General features: G+C 40.0%; 1 protein-coding gene across 1 annotated transcript in view; it reads left to right on the top strand.

The window, feature by feature from the left end:
• Nucleotides 1-4,422: 4,422 nt before the first annotated feature.
• dok6 (docking protein 6) overlaps nt 4,423-21,565 on the top strand; it is a 52,427-nt gene continuing 35,284 nt past the window's right edge. Inside the window, exon 1 of the mRNA XM_086151230.1 lies at nt 4,423-4,760. Within this exon, the coding sequence (XP_086007356.1) occupies nt 4,695-4,760 (66 nt within the window). The 5' untranslated portion in view covers nt 4,423-4,694. The remainder of the gene's footprint in view (nt 4,761-21,565) is intronic.

Genomic DNA, 21,565 nt, shown 5'->3' with positions numbered 1-21,565 from the left:
CATGTTTTCCTTTGGCACAGGTCCCCCTCTGATATTTCTCATTTTTAGAAACCAGTACTCAAGTCCAGACAAATATCTTGTTTTCAAGCACTTAAGTATGAATCAGTCATACACATTTATCACAATATTAGCTATTGTAAAACAATTCTGAAATGTTTATTAATCATATAGTGATAATGAATTACATTCTTTAGATTGAAAAATAAATTTAAATGTCCAGGGAAGTCCAAGTATATGACCATATTGTGCTTCCCTTTCTCCAGTTAATTTGAGTTGCATCTGCTAGTCTATTATTTTTTTTTAACACTATGAACTTTTCTACATGCATTGCATCATCATAGCACTGTACGTCGACTATTAATCTTGACTTTGTTGCCATTGTTTTTATGTGTTCCTCACCGTGATCCATTTTCTCTCACAGCCATAACCAGGGACAGTACCAATTGAAGCTTTTGCAGACATAGCAATCAACAAAAATTGAACAAAGGCATTGCTGTCACACTGAGATGTTACATTGTTATGATTGCACATTCCTATCGTAGACAGTGATATATTTTAATTTTTATTTCATTGTGGCAAGGGAATGGGTAACTTTTTCTGGGCAAATGGAACTTGTGACAGCGCGGTTATATTCAGCCAATCATAACATTTGAGCTGAAACCTCAAGCTCACTCATTAGTGGTTACGGACAAGCTGTTTTCTGCAGTTCCTAATTTGTGGGTGCACAGTGAAGCACCAAATGTATTGATTGAGTTCCATTCTTGAGGATATTCTCAAAAAAAAAAAAAAAACCCTGATGATTGCAGCAATGGTGTTTGGAAGTTTTAATGCATTTTCTTCGCCACATTCTCCACTGTGTATCTGGAGCTACTCTTAAACACTTCCAATGACCAAGCGAAAACACAATTGCATTTACCAAATACTTTGAATTTACTTAGTAAGTTACCTCAAAGGCCACAGCTGCATGCAATCTTAATAAAGACAACCTCATCCCACAGCACCTGCTATGTACATGGAGGACTATATTGAAAATATATTTCATTTGGTGACATGGATTTGACTAGGATTCTTACTCAGGGAATTGAGACTTGGTTTAGAGTCAAAACACAGGGACTTAACTACAACAATGCCAGATGGTGCACCAGGGTGATCTCATTACTGTGAGCATCAACATTTGGATGGTATACAACTACATATGAACTCCTCCGTAAAATAGAATACTGCTCCTTTACAACCTAATATGTTCTTCAGAGGACATCTTCCAGAAGGATACATGAAAATAAGTATTTAGAGCAATAAAGTACTTTCCAAACTATCTAATTTTGGCTACCACCCTCAGTTAACAACAAAGCAAATCAAATAAAATCCTAAAAAACATTATGCTTTACCTGGAGCACTTAAGTGCAGGTTCATTCACAGGGACCCAGGTGCCTTTGCATGGCGCCCACGCTTCATCCACACAACTGCTCTCACTCAACTGATTACACTCACCTGAAGCTGATCACCAATGGAGGAGAGTCCGGCCTTGCACACACCCACTTGGTCATCATGTGTCATACAAGCCTGCCCAGTGGTTTGCTGTCATCTATTGATTAAAAATATAATAATCACACAATTTTTTTTCTTTTCTTTCTCTGTCTCTCTCTCTCTCTCTCTCTCTCTCTCTCTCTCTCTCTCTCTCTCTCTCTCTCTCTCCCCTAAAAAAAAAAAAGATATATTTTTGAGCAACCTGAACAGAATCATAATGGGGAAATTTAAAATCCCTTTTAAAGGTTGGAGACATCTGATACAATGATAATTTAATTATTTTTTAATACTGTCACCTTGACAGCTGTTTCACCAGACGGTTCAGCTTGTTTAGCCAAAATGATTTCAATCTGATGAATCTGACTTGAATGATTTTCCCATTTATTGCTTTTTTTAACCTGAAACAGTAAAATTAATTAACTGACAATTGCTAATTTAGTCATAACAGAACACCTTTTTGTGTTAAGAAATGGCTGCTAGACATCAATTGTTATTATTTCAAATAGCTCAGTTTTAGAATATGCAAATTTGAAATGACTGGGGGGGGCAATGCTTTCAGCTGATACTTCTTGGTGCTGCATTCTGTTTTGATAAACTGTTACTCTGCTATCACCTTGGTAACAGTGCAGCACTTTGTGGGAGTTGTAAGTAATCACTTGCAGTAAGGAAGGGAAAGTTAAAGCATCATTTGATATTTTTTCAAGTAGGAGGTTGAAAATCTATGACATCAAGTTACAACAGCACTTACCCATGAGAGCCCCCTCGCACATTGCGGACACAGATGTGTTGGTCTAAGCCATTGGTCAAATGTCAGAGCTTGACATGAAAGGCCTTTGGGTAGCATATGGGGCTGGGAAAAACATCAGGTATATACCTGATGTTTTTCACTATGTAGGTCCAGACAAATCCAAGGCACTTCCTATTTTCCACCCCCTTTTCTGGTCTTACACACAACACAGTATCTGCGCAACAAAGTACACACAAAGGAGACATTATGAAATTGTCATGATTAAACGGCATTGAAATTTTACAGCTCTACCATGTGATTGCATGAGCAGAAAAAAAAACATCGAGGCATATCATGTAAGCATTGTTTATTGGTGATTAAAAGAATTAAATCAGCCCTCCCAATTAAGTATTGCTTGAAGAGTTTACCAGTGGAAATATGTCGGGGACAAGCAATTGAGGTTGAATCAAATATGCCATGTCCAGCAGGGTGGGTTTTGTGGTGATATTTATGTCGTGCTTGCTGTTACTAACTTAAGTCCCTATTTGGTGCTGCAAGAGTTAAGGAGACTGCATTTTTTTTGTAATGAAGAGCAGGACCTATGCCTTAACCCATATCAATATGCTTCCCTACTGTGAAATCACATTTTTAATCACATTTTTTTAAACACACAAAGACCAGGGGATCACCCCCCACCCCTCCATACCAAACAAAGACAGTTCAACAAGTGTCCATGCGTGGGTATGGGTGTGAATATGTGTTGTGTTTTTTGTTTTTTTTTGGGGGGGGGGGGGTTTACAATTTACATGGCCCTAGTCATGTGTTTAATGCACATTGTTCATAAACATAAAGAGAGTCACTTATACTTTCCGGTAAAAGTGGTCAACAATTTGTCCAAACACCTGCGTCACTGTTGCCTCCAAAATAGCACACACCCAGTGGCACCCAAAATATACCCATGAATTAATGAAGGGTTTCACAGACTAGAAGGTAATTATAAATTCACTGTCCTCTATGTTACATGACTCAGTGAGATGCTGCTGAAAGTTATGATCTGGTTTCACTGCATGATGAGTTATCACTCTATTCCTTGAAAATGAACGCATTAGAGTCCACATCACATGTTCTCTGTTATCAGTCGTGTTTCAGCAGATGCAATGAAAAATCCAATATTGGATTGGGCCGGAGGTTGGCTAAAATTGCTGACATGTTTTGTGAGGAACACATCCAAAAAATGTTTTGGATGCCCAAACGGTAAACGTGCACCAAAGATGAGTGCTTTTAAGAATGTATGAACATTTCAATGCATCTCACCTGCATTCATTCGACATTGTGACATGTCAGGGAGACAGACAGGAGGTTCTTTCCAACATCCTTTGCTTCTGCACAAAGAACTTCACTGTATTTTAACACCTGAGAGCCCAGGTGCTTATGTGTGTGTCCTATGCAGGAGCACAGGTGATGCACTAACCCGTGCTGTGCTTTTGTGCACAACAGAAGCACATAACCCCCTCAGATCATCCTGCTTGTTGTATATTGAATTACAAAGCCTTATCCTAGAAGGAAGAAGATTTGAGATTCAAAGCGTTTATTGTCACATGCACCATGTATAAATGTGTAATACCTAGTGTCTGCAGTGCATTTAGATATGTCTCGATAAAAAATAATGATAGTGTAGCCATAATTATAAATATGAACAGTTTTGGCAGTGCAGATTAGACATTTGAGTGCAGCTTGATGTGTAACTCACAAAGTGGATGAGAGCAGTTTAAATGGGCAGTAATTACATGTGCAGATGAGCACAGCACTAACTGTGCTACCTGTAAAGTGCATAAAAAAAAAAAAAAAAAGAAGAATGAGTGTCAGCTGTTGAAGAGTTTTCTATTCTATTAGCCAGGCTTGGCAAACTATTGTCTATCTTTGCTACTTAGTTAGGGGATAATAGAGGTGACCTTTATTATTATGCACAATGTAAAGATTGAAAACCTCTGGCATAAAAGACTTAACAACCTAAGGACCAATTTATCCAAGTAAAAGTATAACAGAGTGTAACAGAGTGTAAAACATAAAAGCTATTATTCCAAGTGTGAGTTGATGAAGTCCCCCCCCCCCCCCTCCACACACACACCCCCCGGGTTTAGGATGGTGTGGTCCAGGAAGCGCGCCTCTCCTCTCCTCTGCGCTCCTGCGCTCCTCGCCGGCTGTGAATCAGCTGACGAATGGTATCTCCCGCTCTCTCGGATGGATCGCGCCACTGAAGCCGGGCAGCCCCGAACACCGACACAGGAGCCGGCTGCCCGCCGATCGCGTTCCTCCCGCCGGATGTTTAAGCTTCCTAGCCTCGAGTAAAACAATTCGTTAATTTCGAAACAGAAAAACGGTACCCGCGTTTAGATTGACCCCGCTCCTTTCTGAAGACTGCTCTCCGCTTCCCCACACCATGGCTTCCAACTTCAACGACATAGTCAAACAAGGATACGTGAGGATTCGGAGTAAGAAACTAGGGGTGAGTACTGTTGCACTTGCTGGCTGGAGGGGGGGACAGAGGAGAGTGGTCGAGCAAGAGTTCCAGTTTATTTATTTCTTTATTATGAGGGGTTCCTTTGAGCATCAGGGGGGCGATTGGGGGGGGGGGGGGGGGGGGGGGGGGGATTTAGGACAGAGGCACGGACGGCCGTCCTGCTGCGAGCTCCTCGGGAGAGAAACAGATCAGAGCTGCGAGGGAAGCGGTCAACTTTCACCCATTCGGCGTGAAATTAAAATTAAATGTGAACAATGAGTAAATAAGACTTAATAAAATAAGCAATGAAAAAATTTTGTTAATTCCCAAATGATTGACAGCAGGGGTCAAGAAATGGCAAATCATATTTCAGAAGTGTTAGTCAGTGTTTAGTGTGGAACTTTGTTTTCCTTTGGGAAAATGTAAGTAGGCAACAGATTTGGCTGCCGTAAAAACAACAGTTTGAAAGGACCAAATTAATCCACTAAATTAAGCACATCGCACCTTTGACTTCAAATCTTAGCAGCATAAAAATGTCATGCTGATTATTGTTTTGGAATTGACAACATCATTAATCAGTGGTAATGTTGTTTAACTCTAAGCAAGTTGCTATAATTTATGAAGGTTGTATTCCATTTTTTTTCTTTTTCACTCCCTGAGGATAGGCTGATTGAACAGAAATGCATCAGAACAATGCACACTGATGAAGAGTTCCATTTCAGGGACAAATATTTTGAGTGCTTCGGCTGAAATGATTGATATGTATTTTCATTTTTAAGCTCCTTATTGTTGGACTCATAAAGCTGTGTGCTTTTGTTCGTACTTCCAGTTCATTACCATAACAGAGTGGGCACACCTCTCTGAAGTGAGATGATGGAGGCAAGTGATGCCTGCCTCCTCATCATCGTGGCTTCATCAGTAATTATGCATGTGTGTGTGTGTGTGTGTGTGTGTGTGTGTTGTTTTTGAGGTAATCTTACTCATTCAGGATAGTTAATCTCTGATGCACAACACAACCCTGATGTAAGTCATGAAAATTATTTGTTTTTGTTAACATGCAAATGTCTTGCATAAATTTCATCTCTTACTTCTTGCGTGTCCTGATAGGTAGATAGACTGTAGGCAAAATCCACACTGACGTGATGTAGAATGAGTGTTGGCGCGTGTTTGTGTGTGTGATGTCGCAAAGCAAGTGAGAATGCATGCTGTTCTAAATGTGCTCGAGGTATGGGTGCCATATCACTGCCAGCTCCAGATCTCATCCTGCTGTTAGAGGAAAAAAAAAAGAAAAAACACCACCACCACCAACAACAACAACAACAAAACCTTGCTTTGTGCCCTGATCGCCCACTCCAGAAGCCGTCTACTGCTCATCGTTGTTTCATCATGGAAAAGCCAACCTGTCATGGCCTCAGAGGACCCAAGTGTGGGCACACCGAATATCTATCTACCTAAAATAAGCAGTGTTATTCTAGTTTATGAGAAAAATGGATGAAATAACACAAGAATCTGTATCCCAGAATCAACAGGCACTGATGGATCCCTATGATTGGTCTCTTGGGTGAATCCCTTTAAGTGTGGCAGATACACACTTGTTTGGGTAGACTGGAAGAGAATGCAGGACTTGAGGATTTTGATAATTGATTAAAATCCCAAACAGGAGTTAATGGACTTTTTGCTACATGGCCGCAAACATGTTGTATATTTTCTGTACATTCACTGATGACTCAAAAGCTCAATATTGTTTGTGGCAGTGAAGAGAGACTGAGGCATCATTTTCCCGATTTGCTTTACACGGGCAGAGCAGAGGGATGACCGCAAACAAGGTCCCAGGCTCAGATTTAGCGATATGGCTCAGAGATGCACTGCCCGCTTTACTTTATAGGATTTCTCAGAAAAGCCCCAACAAAAGACCTTCATTCAATGGCCCACCCTCTTCCTCAGGCTGGACATTCATAGACCTTTGTTTGTTCTGCTGTGAAAGCGCAGTTTCAGCGACCAAGGCTGCTTTTGAGATAAAATAAAGGCTTCAATGAAGGATGATCCTCATAATCCGAGTCTATCCAAAATACACTGTCTCCAAATACATGTCCCACAAATTATCTGGTTTCATTTTTATAGTGCTTATCTATTTTAAGATTTATTGTACAGTATTCATATCTAAAAAATGGCATTGCATGTTATGAGAGTTAATAGAAATGCAGCCTCAGGGCGGCACGGGCCAGTGTCTCCCCGAGCCAGCCTCGGGGGGAGGGGGGGGCGGATGGACGGACAGACCAGTGTCTCCCTGGGCTGGTCCCAAGCCCTGATAAATGCAGAGGATTTGCACCAGGAAGGGCATCCAGTGAAAAACTTTTGCCAAAACCAAACAAGCGTATCAAAACTAATAATCTCGTACTGGATCGCTTGAGGCCGGGGTTAACTATGACAATCATTGGTACCGATAGGCACCAGTGGAAATTGGGCTACTGTGGGTCGAAGAAGGAGAGGAGGATGGCGTGTTTGGAAGCACAGAGAGAAAAGGCAAGAGTCTGGGACTGAGAGTTGGAACTTTGAATATCAGGACTATGACAGGAAAAGGGAGAGTTGGTCGACATGATACAGAGAAGGAAAGTGGATATGCTGTGTGTCGAGGAGACAGGTAGTAAGGCTAGAAGCTGAGGAGCAGGCTTCAAGTTGTACTATCATGGTACTGACAGGAAGAGAAATGGAGTAGGAGTTATCTTGAAAGATGAGTTTGGAATGTTATGGAGGTGCAAAGAATGTCGGATAGACTTATGAGTCTGAATCTGGAAAATGAAGGTGTGATCCTCAATGTTGTTAGTGGCTATGTCCCGCTGGTGGGATGTGAGTTAGGAGAGAAGGAGAAGTTCTTGAATGAGTTGGATGAAGTGACGCAGAATATTCCTAGAAATGAGAGCGGTAATTGGCGCAGACTTCAATGGGCATGTTGGTCCAGGTGATAGAGGGGATGAAGAAGTGATGGGGAGAGTTGGTATATAGGATAGGAATGCAGAGGTACAGATGGTGGTAGATTTTACAAAAAAGATGGAAATGGCTTTAGTGAACACTTTTTTCCAGAAAAGACAGGAACATAAGGTAACATAAGGGTGGAGGATGCAGGTATATACCTGTGATATACCTGTGGATGTGTGGAAGTATCTAGGAGAGGCAGCAGTAGAGTATCTGGCTAGATTATTCAACAGGACCTTAAAGAGTGAGAAGAGAGTGCCTGAGGAATGGAGGAGAAGTGTGATGGTGTCCATTTTTAAGAATAAGGGGGATATGCAGAATTGCAGCAACTATAGAGGGATAAAGTTGATGAGCCATACAATGAAGTTATGAGAAAGAGTAGTGTAAACTAGACTGACAGCAGAAGTCAGCATTTGTGAACAGCAGTATGGCTTCATGCCTAGAAATAGTACTACAGATGCAGTATTTGCTTTGAGAATGCTAATAGAGAAGTACAGAGAAGGCCAGTTGGAACTGCTTTGCATTTTTGTAAACCTAGAAAAAGCATATGACAGGGTGTCAAGAGAGGAACTCTGGTATTGTATGAGGAAGTCTTGAGTAGCAAAGAAGTATGTTAGACTGGCGCAGGACATGTATGCTAGCTGTGAGAGAGTGGTGAGGTGTGCTGTAGTGATAACAGAGAAGTTCAAGGTGGTGGTGTGGCTTCATCAGGGATCAGCTCTGAGCCCCTTCTTGTTTGCAGTGGTGATGGACAGGCTGACAGATGAGGTTAGACAGGAATCTCCATGGACCATGATATTTGCATATGACATTGTGATCTGTAGTGAGAGCAGAGAACAGGTTGAGGAAAATCTTGAGAGATGGAGCTATTCTCTGGAAAGGAGAGGAATGAAGGTTAGTCGCAGCAAGACAGAGTACATGTGTGTGAATAAGAGGAACCTGGATGGAACGGTGAGGACAAAGGGAGTGGAGATCAAGAAATTGGAGGATTTCAGGTACTTGGGGCAACAGTCCAGAGCAGCACAGAATGTGGAAAAGAGGTGACGAGGCGAGTTCAAGCTGATTGGAATGGGTGGAAAAAGTGTCAGGGGTACCATGTGATAGAAGCCAGAATGAAAGGAAAGGTGTACAAGACAATGGTGAGACCAGCAATGCTGTATGGACTAGAGACATTAACAATGACAAAAAGACAGGAGGCAGAGCAAGAGGTCACAGAGATGAAGATTCAAAGGTTCTCTTTGGGAGTGATGAAGATGGATAGGATCGGGAATGAGTCTATTAGAGGAACAGCACATGTTAGATGTTTTGGAGAGCAGGTCAGAGAAGCCAGACTGAGATGGTTCGGTCATGTACAGAGGAGGGAATTTATTGGTAGACGGATGCTGGAATTGGAGCTGCCAGGCAGGAGGTCTTGAGGAAGACCAAAGAGAAGATTTATGGATGTAGTGAGAGAGGATATGAGGGAAATTGGTGTGAGAGAGGAGGATATAGAGAATAGGGTTAGATGGAGAATGCTGATTCGCTGTGGCGCCCCCTGACGCGAAAGGCCGAAAGGAGAAGAAGTTACTGAAGTTAAGAGACCTATTCCCAAATATTATGCTTTTGAAGAAACAATCCGGTAATAGCAATAAACAGCAAAGCAGCTGTTTAGAAACTATCAAGAATAATTACTGAATCAAAATGGTTGTGCATACACTTTCCTAAATCACTTATTGATTGAATACTTGTCTCTATTCTATATGCAAAGATCTTGAATGTCAAATATTTAAACATAACTACGGTACAGTATATTACCGAAATGATGTCAGAATGACAGACTGTCAGGTGTGTGTGTAGAACATTCTCAGTAACGTGCTGGTGGTGGTGTCGCTGTTTTCTGAGTCCGTTTTTTGTTTTAGATTGTCGGATGAGGATGTGGTTCGTTTGCATCCAAACAGGCTGTATACAGACCTGAATGTGTGCTCCTTGGCGAACTGTGTTCAATTGATTTATCCAAGTTCCTCATTTTTGTTGGCCAGCTGCCATTTGATCCAGACTCAGTCAGACCTCTTAAGGTGGACCAGCTATTCACAATTTACAGACAGGCTGGATTTAGCTGATGTCACTTACAATGTTACAACAAACATCACATACCCATCAATCTACTGCACACAAATGCAATCCACAATTTACTTTAAATCATGATAAAATACTCCCCAGGCTCATGAATAACACAAATCAATCATGTGGCTTTAGATTTTTCATCCACAGACATTCGACTCAGTGATGAACACATTATCAAAGGAGTTTTATAATGAAAATAGAAAGCATTGTTGATTGCCTTTATCATTAACATGTAGCACTCACCATTTCAAAAGGAGCCTGCCACTGGGTAAAATATGCAGAGAAAATACACACCCTCGCCGATCCGAGCTATTAAATTCAATGCAAGCTTGATCTCTCGGTTGGGTATTTTCCTCCGCATGTAATAGTGTTGTAATGCCTTCTTGTGTACATTAAAGGTCCCTTAAAGATCAGATATCAAGACTTTGCATCACAGGTGACCTTCTAATACGCCACGCTTGGTCACTGTTGGTATGCTACAAATATTAATATTTTATGAGAAAACTATGGACCTGAGGATAATAGGATGACCTAATGTTTGCCTTTGGTTCTAGGCAGTGAAATTTATTGGTATATTTAGATAATTGTTGATTTTTTTTCAGTCTGTTGTTGATTTGAATAAACTGTTTGGTTGTCCATCATCCTTAAACCTATTCATCCACAAGACTGAATATCAAGAAATATGAAAACACACATGAATGACCGTAAACAAATAAAGTTTCTGTATCTGGGACCAAACTAACCAACTGATGCTCTCGTGTTGTGCCATCTGTGAATTCACACACAAGACGATACCAAGACATGAAGTGATGATGTTTTGTAACGCGGAGAGCTGTTTGCTCAACCAGACACCATTAGCTTTGGCAGCCAGAGTGAATGGATTCGAGTTGTTCTAAACATATGTATGTATGTATACACACACACACACACACACACACACACACACACACACACACACACACACACACACACACATACATACAGAATATGTACACTACTCAAAAAAATAAAGGGAACATAATGAAACTCAGAGTCAATTACACTTCTGTGAAATCAAACTGTCCACTTAGGAAGCAACACTGATTGACTATCAATTTCACATGCTGTTGTGCAAATGGAATATACAACAGGTAGAAATTATAGACAATTAGTAAGACACCCCCAATATACGAGCAGTTCTGCAGGTGGTGACCAAAGACCACTTCTCAGTTCCTATGCTTTCTGGCTAATGTTTTGGTCGCTTTTGAAAGCTGGCAGTGTGTTCAGCTGGCGGTGTGTTCACTCTAGTGGTAGCATGAGACAGAGTGTACAACCCACACAAATGCCTGGATGGCACATCAATGCAAGCTGTGGCAAGAATGTTTGCTGTGTATGTCAGTGTAGTGTCCAGAGCATGGAGACACAACCAGGAGACAGGCCAGTACATCAGGAGACATGGAGGAGGTGGTAGGGGAGCAACAACCCAGCAGCAGGACCGCTACCTCTGATTTTGTGCAAAAAGGAGCACTGCCAGAGGCCTGCAAAATGACCTCCAGCCTGCCACAAATGGTCAGAAACAGACTCCATGAGGGTCTGACGTCGACACTTCGGGGCTGTACTTACAGACCAACACCGTTGAGGATGTTTGGCATTTGCCAGAGAACGCCAAGATTGGCTAATTTGCCACAGGTGCCCTGTGCTCTTCCCAGATGAAAGCAGGTTCACTCTGAGCACCTAACAGAGTCTAGAGATGCCGTGGGGAACATCTGTTGCCTGAAACATCCTCCAGCAATACCGGTTTGGCAGTGGGTCAGTAATGGTGTGGGATGGCATTTCTTTGGGGGGGAGGGTCGTGCAGCCTTCCATGTGCAACACCAGAGGTAGCCTGACTGCCATTAGGTACCGAGATGAGATCCTCAGACCCTTTGTGAGACCATATGCTGGTGCGGTTCCTTATAATGCAAGAAAATGCAAGACCTCATGTGGCTTGAGTGTCAGCAGTTGCTGCAAGATGAAAGTATTGATGCCATGGACTGGGCTGCCCGTTACCAAGACCTAAACCCTGGACATCATGTCTCGCTACATCCAAGTTGCACAACAGACTGTCCAGGACTTGGCGGATGCTTTAGTCCAGGTCTGGGAGGAGATCCCTCAGGAGACCATCCGCCACCTCATTGGGAGCATGCCCAGGCATTGTAGGGAGGTCAAACAGGCACGTGGAGGCAACACACACTACTGAGCCTAATTTTGACATTACATCAAAGTTGGATCAGCCTGTAGTGTGTTATTCCACTTTAATTTTAGTATGACTCCAAATCCAGACCTCCATGGGTAAATACATTTAAATGATTTTTGTGATTTTGTTGTCAGCGCACATTTAACTATCTCAAGAAAAAAGTATTAAGAAACATTAATTCAGCTCTAAGATGATATTTTAGTTTTTGTTTTTTTGGCAGTGTATATACATGAAAATACACACTCAAATATAGATTTTTTTTTCCGCAGACTAAATAAACTGCACCAAGTGTCATGTCCTGTGACTGTTTCTTGTTGTGGCAGTTGGTGTAGAATATTGGTCCAGATGTGGGTGGCTTGGACATCTGGGCCCTTGTCAGTGTATTTCTAGTGATGTGTCCTCACTTTGTGAGCAGCTGGATGGCAAGTCAGCTGTAGCCCACATAGATAAACCTCCATATTTAAATATTGATTTTCAGAGTCAAATCTTAAATTTCTTTGAAGAGATAATTCTGAAGTTTTGAACTCTACAGTAACTCCATTATGAATTTGACTTTTGACAATGAACAAAAGTTAAAGCACGATTAATAAAAAAAAGATGAAAATTATTATGATGATTCTCAAAAAAAAAAAAAAAAATTGTTGCATTGGCCTTAGCTTAAATTGTGATTTCAGAACAAAGTCTCCCACATTGGCGTAACCTCACTGCATCAGTTACAGTAGATTAGTCTGATATATCAAGTATACTGATTGAGAATGCTCTAAACATAACAGACCATAGGACATATTATGGAAAGCTAAATCGGTTGATATTGATGTCCATTAAAGCTGCCTATATTATCAACCTTTCAGTGATGGTTACTTTTTAAGTGTACATCAAGAATCTGTGAATTATGTATTTTTGACACAGAATGGGAACATTATCACTTCCTTTTGAAATTATAAATATTAATACAGTATTTTACACTGAAAGGCTGCTTGACAGAAAATCTGACTGAGACACAAAAGCATATGAATACAATTTGACACATCAAATGCAGGTACAGTTTGCAGTCATTCCTGGTCTAGTGTTCAGCATGCACAAGTGTAATGTGGAAACATGATACCGCCGGTGCTCAAACATCAAAGAAAGAACTGTATAGGGAAGTGGGAGACATCCAGTGTCCAGCTTATAAATTCTGAAATGAAAAGCCTGAAGATATAAATATATTCTGGAATTTTTATATTTTTGATAAGGAAGAAAAAGGCGGAAATTTAAGGATTTGATAGTTACGCTATTTCGCAATAAAACTATCAGACTCATACTGTATGAATTTTCATACAGTGTTTTATATTCATTAAGTGAATAGTGTGTAGCGTGGATCTTTGAGGTCTATATTTTGGCCTTTGAGAAACAGCTTGAAATAGCTTCTTTATAAAGCTTGAAGAAGTAGAAATTTGAGAAAGCGCAGATTTTATTTATTTATCCGTTTTGAACACATGAAAGACTTTCTTTATGCAGTACATAATGAAGCTGCAACAGTAACTATTTTGGCTGAACTCATCAGCATCGGTCTCCAATTGGCTCCTTTCCAAACTCCATACAGTGCTAAGGTTGAGGCCATCAGTTCAAGTCTGTATTCCGCCAAGTAATTAAATTACCAAACGGAGCACTTTTGCTCTTGTTACTTCTCTTTTTCCTGGGACGATTGTTTTCTCTCCCCACTGACAACAATTTCCGACATTGGCCAAATTCTTTGTCCGTCTGTTGGCCGAAGAGACAACGGTGCAGTGTTCCTGAATACACAACTAGTCTCTCTTTCTTTTCCCGTCTCGCATCCCAACCCCCCTCACTCACCTCTGCACCCATTCTCTCAACTCTTGTCCCCATCCCTCACCAGTCCTCCCCACACATCACAGGGTCTCTCTCATCGTTTCGCTCCTATTTTATCTGTCTTCCCCTTTATCTGCCTATCTCCCTTACACCCCCTCACCTTTCTCTCCTTCACTGCTTTACAGACAGCTGAGAGACAGAGCACAAAAGCATCCTATTCATCACCCCACATTGCACTGTCCATAACCCCAAATGGCTATTTCCCCTGACACATTGCTAAGCTAAACATGCGGGCACACACAATTTGTAAATTTGCAAACACATGCAACAGAAAGTAGAGTAAACAATCTACTACTTTATTAATCTTTATTCTTCTCAGGGCTTCTCCACAGAGAAAATCATGGTTTGAAATGACTATGGTGCTGTTACTGTGATATTGCCACATTATCTTTGTGGTCCTTTCTCTGTTTCACTGGAAAACAATTGATGCTATCAGTGCAATTTTGTCGAAAAGCTGAATAACATGACCTTTGAGTAATTTGCGTGTCATTCTCAGTCAAGCTACGTGTTATCCAGATTAGGGACTGAAAAAGAAAAGGTCAGCTGTGTTTTTTTTTTTGTTTTTTTCATTTAAATCCCTGTATGTCAATTTTTTTTACTTGAAAACCTAACAAAATGTTCAAACTAAAATGGCCTCAGACAATTTTACAATTCTAAACATCACACAAAGACTGTTTCTTGAGGAAAATTGCCTTCCCCACCAGCGTACAACCATAATATGATTCAATGAATCAGACAACAAACTGTGCAGCTACTTTGCTGTTGGACATAATACAATGCTGTCTTAGTTCAAATGGCTGGATTTTTATTTCAATGCTTTATAGAAGTGTAAAGCACATACGATTGTTAATTTAAAATAAACTGTGGATTATATGGCCTGCTTTGTACAGTATGCGAAAGAGACGCTTTGATGAATCCACCAAGAATAATCACCTGACCTGCTGTTCCTCTCAGCTTTATGTACCATTACGGGGCTTTCAGCTAATTACTTTGGGTTGTCTGGCTCACAACCTAGCTATTTTGGTTCATTCCAATAGCTTTTCAGAGTCATCTCTGGACACAATGTTTGCTACCTGCCGTCAATATCACTGTTTGTTTATGTGTAACCTAACTACCATACCAACCGTGACCCTTGTATTATTTTTTTTTTCTCTTTTTAAAATGTTTTTAGAAGATCTCCGCTGACTCATAAAATCAAAATCCTTGGCCAACTGCTCAAGGCTCCATTATGTTTACAAATTAACCCACCTTATCTGTCTGTCCTGGCTAGGGGGCCCAAAGTTGCTGGATGAAGCTTTTTTTTGCCATATTAACTTGTCCAGCCAAGGTTAAAAAAATAAAACGAAGTTATGAGAGAAGTGAAATGAGCCTGAATCGCAATGAAGCAAACCAGAAAATCGGACAGATGAACAGAAAGGTGACACACAATTACTGAAATGCTCCCAAGAGCTTTGTGGTAAAATACATTTGAGTGCATTCCTCTCATAATTTCTCTCATTTGATTAGTAGTCACTTTGTTTCATCACAGAATATTTTCCCCACCTGATTATTCTTTTCACTCTCCACTTTTGAGGTCCTGAATAATTCCCTCTGATTCAAGTCCAACTACCTGCTTATCTATTTCATACAACAATAATAAATCCTCGATAACTATGACACAACTGTAAGGACAAAGGTGCACACAAATCCAAATGCAACTGTTAGGGATCCTCTGTCAAGACAGAACATTGAATGTCACTGCAAAACTAAATTAATTTCATCTGATCTAGAAAAAGGAGACATGAATTTGCAATCATCCAACTTTTGAGATGCAGACAAATAATTTGTAAAAAATAGTGGTGGCTGCGGGGAGTTTAAGTTAATCTTTCTGACATTATGGTATCCTTTGCAAGAAATACAATCCTGTTTATAGATTTTCTGATGTATCGCTGAAATCACTTACTAATCTTTGTATGCAATTATTTTTTGATTGAACAATCTACTGTGAAGTCATAGGAAAAAAAAACTCAGTACTCAAATTCAGATGCCATTACTAGATAAAACCGAAACTTTCCTTATTGGGAAAAGACTTGGCAAAAGGCACAGGGGTTTCATTTTTATTTTCCCCTCCACCTTGGCAGGCGTGGAGCCACAATACAGCATTACCTTGTGACACTGGACAAGCAGTTCACACTCACATTCATAGGGTAGTTTCATATGACAGTATCCCATGTTGATTGAGCAGACGTTGAATGCAGGAAATCAATAATTCATGATGATAAAAACGCATCAGTGTAAGTATTGTGACATCCATCCTTAAAAGGAAAGAAATTACAAGAACGCCAAACCACCCTTTTCTTCGACAGCTCATGAAGACAAATATTGAGTTCCCTGCCTATAGTGGATTTTCAGGGGTGATTTCTTGTATTTTGGTTCATATGAAGATTAAGAGAAAATCAAGTTATTACTCTCCCCAGAAGTTTTCTTTCTATTTTATAGTCTCTTTCCATATTGGGCTCCACACTCTCTCTTTATTAGCAGTTATCAACTCTATTATTACCCTTTCGTCTCACGCAGCTGTTTTTGACTTACAAGTGGGTATTTGTGCTCAGCCAACTGTGATATTTACATGGACAGTGTGTATTCTAATGATGTGTGCATGCTCCTCTTTGTGGGTGAACAGGCTCCACAGGCAGGGAAAGACATTGAGAATAATGTGTGTATTGTCCAAGATTGCACAGCCATTTGAAATAAGCACTTGCCACTTCCATGCACTCTTCACTGGTGACAGGCCATCTAGATTGTTCAATATCAGGAACATTTTCACCCCTGCACCCTTTACAGTCATTGTTGTTAGAATCTTGACAGTTTCTGAACATGGACAACTGACATACAAGTTGTGCAAAGAAATCTTATCAAATTGTACAAGTCCTTACATAGCTTGTAAAATCTTCCACAATCTTTTTGTTGGTTTTACCCCAAAGCAAAATGAAACTGTAGCAGATAGGATACTTATTAAAAGCCTGATTGTATTTATCCTATTTTCAGCATCTTTTTAAAAGTAGTTTGATAAATGAATTCACAAATATACATATATATTCACACTGTGCATTTCTTTGAGTTTTCATCCTCTTCCTCTATTAGAAAAAGACCCGGAGAAAAATGACCATCCCATATTTGGTCTGATGAATTGTCTGAGGAACAAGAGTCCCACAGTTGTTTTTCTTGGTAAAGAATGTTCCTCTATTATACAGTCACTTTCATGAATAAGTCTCTGCCCGTGCCACAATTGAAGATTTCATATCATCGATTCCTGTTGTTTCTAATTATCAAAGAGCTTTTTGTTGTAAATAGGAGCAAATATTATAAACAGAGATGTCCAGATTGTAGAAAGCCAGCGGCAAATAACAGTGGCAGCACTGTTTTCTGGTTCTTTCTTAATGTCATGTTCTCATAATAGCTGCATAAGTCTCAACTCTTGGTCTCACACTTTTTCCACTTCCCCTGTCTCGTCTCCTTTTTTTCACTTTCTGCCTCTCTGCCTGAAACCCATTCAGAAGCACATCACACCAAGCACCGCCACTGTCCATAACAGCTTTGTGCTGCAATGTTTTCTGATGAGCTGCTTTGTAAAGTGCAAAGTTCTCTAATTCCATTGGGGAAAAATCACAGCTCAGTGCTAGAGACTCTCTTCATGGCTATTTAATCTTTTCAATCCCAGCAGACCCTATGCTCTGACAACACACACTTGATTCGGCAGCATAAATACCACTGTATAATTCAAGTACCGGTATTTGACCATTTCTATTACATTATTTCATCTTATTTAAATCATAAATATCACAGTTAAATCAAAATTCCATGTAAATACCAGGAGAGCAGATTTTCTTTTTAAATTGCAAGTGGGGGTAAATATTATGTTATCTTTTTTCTTTATTGCAACATGGGATTTCAGCCATTGTCATCTTTTTTCTTGAGGCCAATGAAAAGATACTTTTCGAGATGAGAAATAGTGCTTTTGGAGAAGCAGTGGGGTGGCCTGATCATAGTTCTGTTCGGGTCACATTTGAGCCTACCTAGAATATCTGGCAGTATTTGTGTATGCGCCACATATACTGAAATATAATATCTATTGAAAACGATTATATATCTTTGTCAGACCAACTTTGCATTTCACATGATAAATGTACACGAATGTTTCCATCAGATATGATCATTGGTTATTTGTTGATTATTGCTGTGTCATTTGATGGCCTTTTTTGTACTATTTTGTTACACAAGTTCAAGTCAAAACTGATATTAGACATTCAAACTTTATTTTTTTGACAAAACTGACATGACTGGGACTACTCCCTTTTTATTGGTGCAGTAACCGTCACTGAGTTCTCATTAGTTTACCTATTGCTATAATGTATGATGTATTGTATTGCAATGCATTGCTATACCTAGTGCAATAATGAAAAAAGCTTATTTTAACCCCATGTAATTTTATTTTGAACTACTTTTCTCATTTACTATCCGTTCACTTTCTGCAATGTGATGCCACTTTCATTCAGACCTCCACTTGCTTTATAGGGAATATATTGATGCCAGACTGCTGACTTTACACTACAGAGATATTAAGGTTCAGTTATGTGTAATAACCAAACTGGATATTCCAGTAAAAGACGAGAGTGCCATCAGTGTTGACAGAAAGTTGATTAAGAATGAATTTCACGGGAGAGTTTTTTTCATGAGAAACACTCCTCTAGATTTTTTCAAGGATACCTTCAATAAACTCAGAGAAATAAATGTTCTGTTTGATTGGATTACCATCCTTTATAATAGGCATGCAGTGCTGTCATCATGTTCTCCAACAGTTCAGCAATTCTGTTAATAACCCAAGCTGTTTGAATTTCAATGGGACACATTTATATATATATATATATATATATATATATATACACTACATGTATGTTCAAGTGTGACTCATCCACATGCTTCACTTGCAACACAAAGCTCTGACTTTTCATTTCCCCTTTTGTGCTGTACTGCTACAGTGGGCAGGGCTCACCTATAAAGCATCAGGCATAGAGGAATCCATCATAGCTCCATTAACACTTCCGCTTCATCTTCCTCGCCCTCCTCTTCTCATTAATCAACAGACTAGCCCTCGGGGCCCTACTCTGCAGCTAAGCCAAGTTTCAGTTTGTTGTAGCGCATTAAGTTCAGGTATATATTTGCAGCTGTGTCTTCATATCTCTGTCTGACAATCTATAAAAATGTCCACTATCAGGGGCAATTGTCTTTCCGTGTCAATTTATCACATTCATTGGTCTGAAAAAAAGGACTTAAAAATATGATTTGAATGAGTGCTGAGATACCATTGTTTGAATATCCACAAATCATATTAAATATAGGATGGTATTATGAAAACACAATCCCCTGAAAGTCCCCTTTGCAAATTTAGCTGAGCAATTATGTGATCAAAGAATTTGTATTACAGTTGTCGACGCTAACAGTCGCAGCCTTACACAGAATTATCAAAAGGAGAGCAGAAGGCATTATTCTTCAGCCCAAAAAACGTCCGTCCTACCTTTTGAATCACCATCTATAATGAGTTCTTTTCCTGCTGTTTCCCTTCATCAGCCTGCTTGCAAAGCATATTCAGCACAGTGTGCAGCTAAAGATAGATTCAGCTGTGTGTATCCGAGTTAAAGCACCCATCTTTGCGATCTGTATTTAATTTATTTATTGTCAAAATGGTGCATAGGTAAACATTAACATGCCCCCACCAAAAAAACTTCACAGTATAACATGTGTGCTGCTTTAAATGCAAGCATTTGTCCTTGCTGTGTACATTTGCACGCACTGTTAAATAAACAAGACTTCTTCATGTGGCACTAATTATTAGACTCTGTAATTAATGTGTTTGCAACAACACCTTGACCTTAGAGTCCTCCTTTGTAAACATTCACCACTCTGCTGGAGCTGTTTGATTCTGTTTGTTTGGAGATGAGTTTGTGCCCTCTACTCTCCTTCCCACACTCAGTCTTTCTTAGGGGAGTTCTTTTAATAGTAAAGAGGTGACAGTTTATCTCTCTCTGAGTAGCATTGACAGCTTGGTACCTGCCCTGTTGAAAGCACTGGCATGAAACGCCAGCTCAGTTTCACAATGCGCTGAACTCATGAAGAGCTTTTTAGATTTAATAGGCAGAAATGACCCTAAGTGAAGGCCAAATCAATGCTGTATTAAACTTAAATTTCCTCAAGAAGGATTGTAAAGGGGATGAATTTTGGATGAGGTCTTCCACAGCAAATGGAGCATGCAGTAGTGGCCTCAGCTGTGCTACTGCAAGTAGATCATTTAGAGGTCATAATTGAGAATATAATGTCTTGTGGGAATCATAAAATATTGAAAACATGAGATTATTTGGGAAAGTTTTAGGTTGAAATAACTGGTGAAGGAGCTGATAACTTTTTTATCTTTTATACAGTAGCCTGCAGAGTAGTACACTGTTGTTCCAGGAGATCTGGGCAAATGTAACATTAGGATATTTGAAGTTGAGATCACACACTGGAATCAACAATAATCTGCTGTTATCCTCCCCACCCACATGGACACCTCCCTCCCTCCCCCCTCCCCTCTGAGGTTCCCAATTGTTCGCTTTCATTTCAGAGAAATGTCTGTTGGGCGAAGTGATAATTGCATTCCTCGATGATTTCATGCTGAGGTACAAAGTGACACTGAATTACAGCCCACTTACTCTAAGAAAGTGTGTTTTTCGGGAAGGAAATGAGACAAAACAATATGACAAACTCCATTGGACCCCATTCTTCCGACATAAAAGTGTACCGCCACATTTTTTTCCTTTTGCACTCACTCATGTTTATTCCCGCAGCAACTGCTTTGATTTGAAGACCAATGTGGTTGAGTCAAGTTAGTTCCAGTGAGCACAAATCTCTGCTTTTCTGCTTGTGAGTGAATAGTTGCTGCAGTCACAGAGCCCACCGCTTTCTCCTAACTGTATCAGAGAAGCGGCCCAAACATCAGTGAGCGAATACCTCTTAAGAATTAATCCTCGAGGGAATGATTGCACCAATGCATGAGGATTACTGCTTTTAGGGCTTCTGCTGAAATTCAAATAACAAATACTTCCACAAAGTGTCTTGGAAAGCGCAGGGATTTGTAGTTTCCTGATAAATATTCAGAAATGTACTGCAAAACCACACAATGGTTTGTGCCTGATTCAGTTTCACAGCCTTTATTTATATGATAATCAAGTGGTCAGCTAATGGTAATTAATCCAGTCAATTGTTGAAGTAGCATCATGGTAGCAGGCTGACCCACTAAAAGCTCCTTTCATCATCTTAGATTCTATTCTCACCCCTCTGAAGCCAGTCAGTTACTTCTGAGTCTCTCTGCTTGGTTTCCATGTAACAGCCCATCACCTGTTGACCTAGATGCAAATTTTATCCGGACGCCTTAGGCAATACAATCACGAACATGCTATAATGAACATAAGCCTCTGCCTACATTAAATATAAACTAAATGGAGATTTGTGTGTTTATGCATTCAAAGAATGTGGTTGTTGTTAATGGATATGCAGTAGTTCAGTTCATTTTCAGCCTACATAGTGGATACACAGTGGTCTACAACTTATTCCAGTTCCAGAAAGAAAATAACAT

Source organism: Fistularia commersonii, chromosome 8, assembly GCF_037954325.1.
Source record: "Fistularia commersonii isolate RoL2024-O1a breed Wild chromosome 8, RoL_Fcom_v1.0, whole genome shotgun sequence".
Classification (NCBI taxonomy): domain Eukaryota; kingdom Metazoa; phylum Chordata; class Actinopteri; order Syngnathiformes; family Fistulariidae; genus Fistularia; species Fistularia commersonii.
Note: the sequence above shows the minus strand (reverse complement) of the source record. Positions and strands in the feature narration are given on the sequence as shown.